At 32.2% G+C, this 3,812-nt stretch overlaps 1 protein-coding gene across 1 annotated transcript; it reads left to right on the top strand.

The window, feature by feature from the left end:
• The first annotated feature begins 1,820 nt into the window (after positions 1-1,820).
• On the top strand, positions 1,821-2,820 carry LOC124420092. The gene has a single exon (XM_046951930.1). It carries the CDS (start codon positions 1,978-1,980, stop codon positions 2,818-2,820), a length of 843 nt encoding a protein of 280 aa, XP_046807886.1. The 5' UTR covers positions 1,821-1,977.
• The last annotated feature ends 992 nt before the right edge of the window (positions 2,821-3,812 follow it).

Consider the following 3,812-nt stretch of genomic DNA (forward strand, 5'->3'; position numbering starts at 1 on the left):
GCGGTGTCCTAAATCATCTGGATTGTATCATTAAGTAGTGTGTTCTGCGATTCCTACGAGACCATCCAGACATAAAATAATAAAAATAAAAGGGTATACTGCGATTCCTACGGGACCCTCCAGTATTACTAATATAATTAAATAATACAACACAGGTGAAACATTTTTTTCTATTAAAATTGGTGAATGTCTTCTAAGAGTCATTGAGGTTAAACTCCTCGATAGAAAAATTTTTGGTAGCATTATTTGTTCTGTTGGTAATTCCATATGGAGATCAAAAAAGGAAAATTTGAAGTCAGTCGTGCCTTAGTAGGTTGAATTCAGTTGATCTGATGCCGACTAAAAAGTACAACACGGCCCTTCCTCAACCACAAAAAGGATGGTCTTACAATGCCAATCAGGTACCACCTCCGTTCCCTTAAGAACACGGTTAAAAAATTCTAAAAATTTTTTTTATGAAAATTATAAAGTGACAAAATAACGTGAAATACATTGAGTGAAGTGCAATAATGTGAAAAAAGTGACCAATATGGATTAAAAAAAAATCTAGTGTACTGCGATCCTGAAATGTTAATGTCACCAAATAAAAAATAAGTGAGTCCGCTGGCAAAACGTGAAATCTCCAACTTGTCACAATCAGGAAAAATCTTTACAAGTTGCAGTCAACATAAGAACCCGCACAACTAAGTGAAGAGGGAAGTAATATTTGTTCCTCTGCTGTTAATAAAATGAGAAGTGGAAAAATTCACCGGGTGAGGTAAATCGTGCCTTAGTACGGTAGTATACTGTTCGAAACCGGATAACACGATCCTCCAACCATGACTATAATCAATAAAAATTGTAGAAATTAATAAAAATGTGCACTCACCAAATTAGTATGAAAAAGAAAATTTAATTCTTAAAGAGTCACTGAAAAATATTAAAAATTGTTAATAAATATTGAAAATAACAAAAAATGAAAAAATTACATAATTATTGAAATAATGAAAATGAAATAATGATATAATAAAAAGAAAATTATAAAGAAAATAAAAATATTCTTAAAATAATAAAAAACAAGAAAGTGAATTCTAAATACTAAAGTGCATTATTTTCTAATTTACCAGGAATGCTATTGATGTATGTCATCTACTTGTGCCAAAATAAAACCTTTGAAATTATTTAACCTTTTTTTTTAAAAAATAATAAATAATATTTTAATAATTAATTAAAAACACATATAAAAGGAAAAATAATAATCTAATTAATGAGTAAGAAAAGAGAAAGAAATACATTTAATAATTTAAAAATATAAAATATATTGTAAAATTTAATAATTTGCTTTAGATAAAATTTTGAAAAAATATTAATGCATTGAAAAAATATATTCAATAATATAAAAAATATTAATTTTTATATTAAATTTTTTTAAGTAAAATTTTGAAAAACGGTAATGAAACAAAAAAATATATATTTAATAATCTAAAGGAATTCTAAAATTGAAAATTTTTAAAATTATCTACACAAAAATAATTTAAAGTTATCTATTAAATTGAAATAATTTATTAAAAAATTAAAAGGTATTCAACAAATTTTGTATTTGGATCATGAAATCTTATACATAAAAACTTATTAAATAACAAAAAATTTAAAGAGAAATAAAATTTTTAATCCTATACGCAAAAACCTATTAAATATCAAAAAGTATATTAAAAAGAAATAAAATTGTTTACATTGAAAGTAATAAATCAGAATCAAAAACAGTAATAGAATATATATAGAATAGAATGTAAAAGGAAATATATTAAAAATCATAAATAAGAAATTTAAAAGAAAAAAATTGATATAGTGTATGCAAATGTAATCCTAAAAATTTTAATATTTTATTTAAATAAAATTGTATTCTTAAACATATATTTTTTTCTTTGAGATAGAATATTATTAATTTCCGGTGTTACCGGATTCAATATATTTAAATACGATTCGCCGTTGGTAACCATGGATTATGGAAGCGGCTGGGTAATAAATGGATACTTTAAACTAGTTCACACAATCAATCTAGAGCAATACGAAAAAGTTTTGGAAAATTTGGAAGAAACCATGAAACGAAATACGAACCCAACTCCAATGAGAACCATTATGGAATTTCACCTCAATATCACGAAATTGAGGCTATGTGAATTGGAGAATATCCACGAAAGAAGACCACGATCCATAAATTGGATTGGATCCGCTTGGAAATGGATTGCGGGCTCACCGGATGCAATTGACTGGGATAATATTCTTCAGAGACAGGACAAGATAGTGGCAAACAACAATAATCAATATATTATAAATGAACAAATTTTCAATATTTCACAAGCGTCAATTGGGAAACTTAATGAAATAGTGTCATACACTAATTCCATCAACAAGAGAATGGATTCAGAAAATATGGAAATTTTTCTATCAAATAAAATCCATGTATTAAAAGAACAAATCTCTGAAATTGTGAGAGTATCACAGATGGCAAAAACGAGTATCGTGAACACCAATTTACTTGACCAGCTCGAAATTGAGAAAATAATTTCAGAAGAAGAATCCTCACCATACCAAAATTTAATTGAAGTAGCGGAATACGCCAAGCCTTCCATGTATATCAATGGAACTATTTTACTTTACGTAATATCCGTACCAAAGGTAACATCACAAAAGTATCGAGTGATCCTGGCAAGAGCTACATCATTGAAGGGAAAAAAGGTTAATCTTAGATACCACAACCTAATGGTAAATGAAGATGAAACATATGGCATAATTGAAGGACCTTGGTCTTCAATTCAACGAAGAAGCGATAGCTTGTGAATTGGCCGCTTAATGACTCCGTTCCTCGTTCTCACTTCCGCTACTCGGATCTTGCCGTCTTGGCCTGGAATAACGGCTATTATTTTGCCCGTCAGCCACTGCATTGGCGGAAGATTGTCGTCGTGTACGACGACGATTTTGTCGACGGCGACGTCGGGCATTTCCTCGCACCATCGCGTCCTCTGTCCTCACCCAGGATCGCCAAAACGTCTTCTTGACTGCGGAAATACGCTGCCATCTCTTCAAGTACAACAGCTTGGCCGACTCGTCTGTTGGCAATCCGCTGGGCAGCGCTCGAAGACTCTCTCCGACCAATAGATGAGCTGGTGTCAGGGCTCATCTGCTGTTGGCGGCGAACAATTCTGCCTGCTTCAAGATTTCTCCTCTGGCCTATCGCAGCTCTCGGCTTTCCCCGACGAAGTTCGTTGCGTTGTCGCTGTGGATTCTCGTCGGCATTCCTCTCCTGGCGATGAACATTTTGAGACACAAAATAAAGGAATCGGAAGATAAATCACTAACAAGTTCTAAGTGTACTGCCTTTGAAGTGAAACATACAAATACAGCTATATACATTTTTACGGGTGGACAGCCACGAATTTTTAAAGTTACATTCATTGGTCCGCAAAGATCTACGCCACATATCTTAAATGGTCGCAAAGCTCTCACCCTATCAGCAGGCAAATTTCCCATTTTTTGGTTCATTAGCTTTGGTTTATATATAAAGCAATGAATACATTTGCGAACAATTCGACTGCATTCTTCTTTGGCATTAATTAGCCAGACTTTGTCTCGAAGAAGAGCTACTAACGCTTTAGCTCCTGCAGGGCAGTTTTCGAAGTGCAAATGACGAAAATGATGAAAAAGACATCAATAAGGGAAATTTCGCATCGTACGAGATTGCTGCATTTAGCAATCGCCCGCCTACCCTGATTAGTGAAAATGTTCGATTGTGATCATTAAATTCGTGAATCAATGGATTCAGCTTTTGCAAA

The sequence above is a fragment of the Lucilia cuprina genome, chromosome X (assembly GCF_022045245.1).
Source record: "Lucilia cuprina isolate Lc7/37 chromosome X, ASM2204524v1, whole genome shotgun sequence".
Classification (NCBI taxonomy): domain Eukaryota; kingdom Metazoa; phylum Arthropoda; class Insecta; order Diptera; family Calliphoridae; genus Lucilia; species Lucilia cuprina.

Excerpts from the sequence above, each read along its gene's own strand:
- LOC124420092 (XM_046951930.1), top strand. The coding sequence starts at position 1,978 with ATGGATTATGGAAGCGGCTGGGTAATAAATGGATACTTTAAACTAGTT.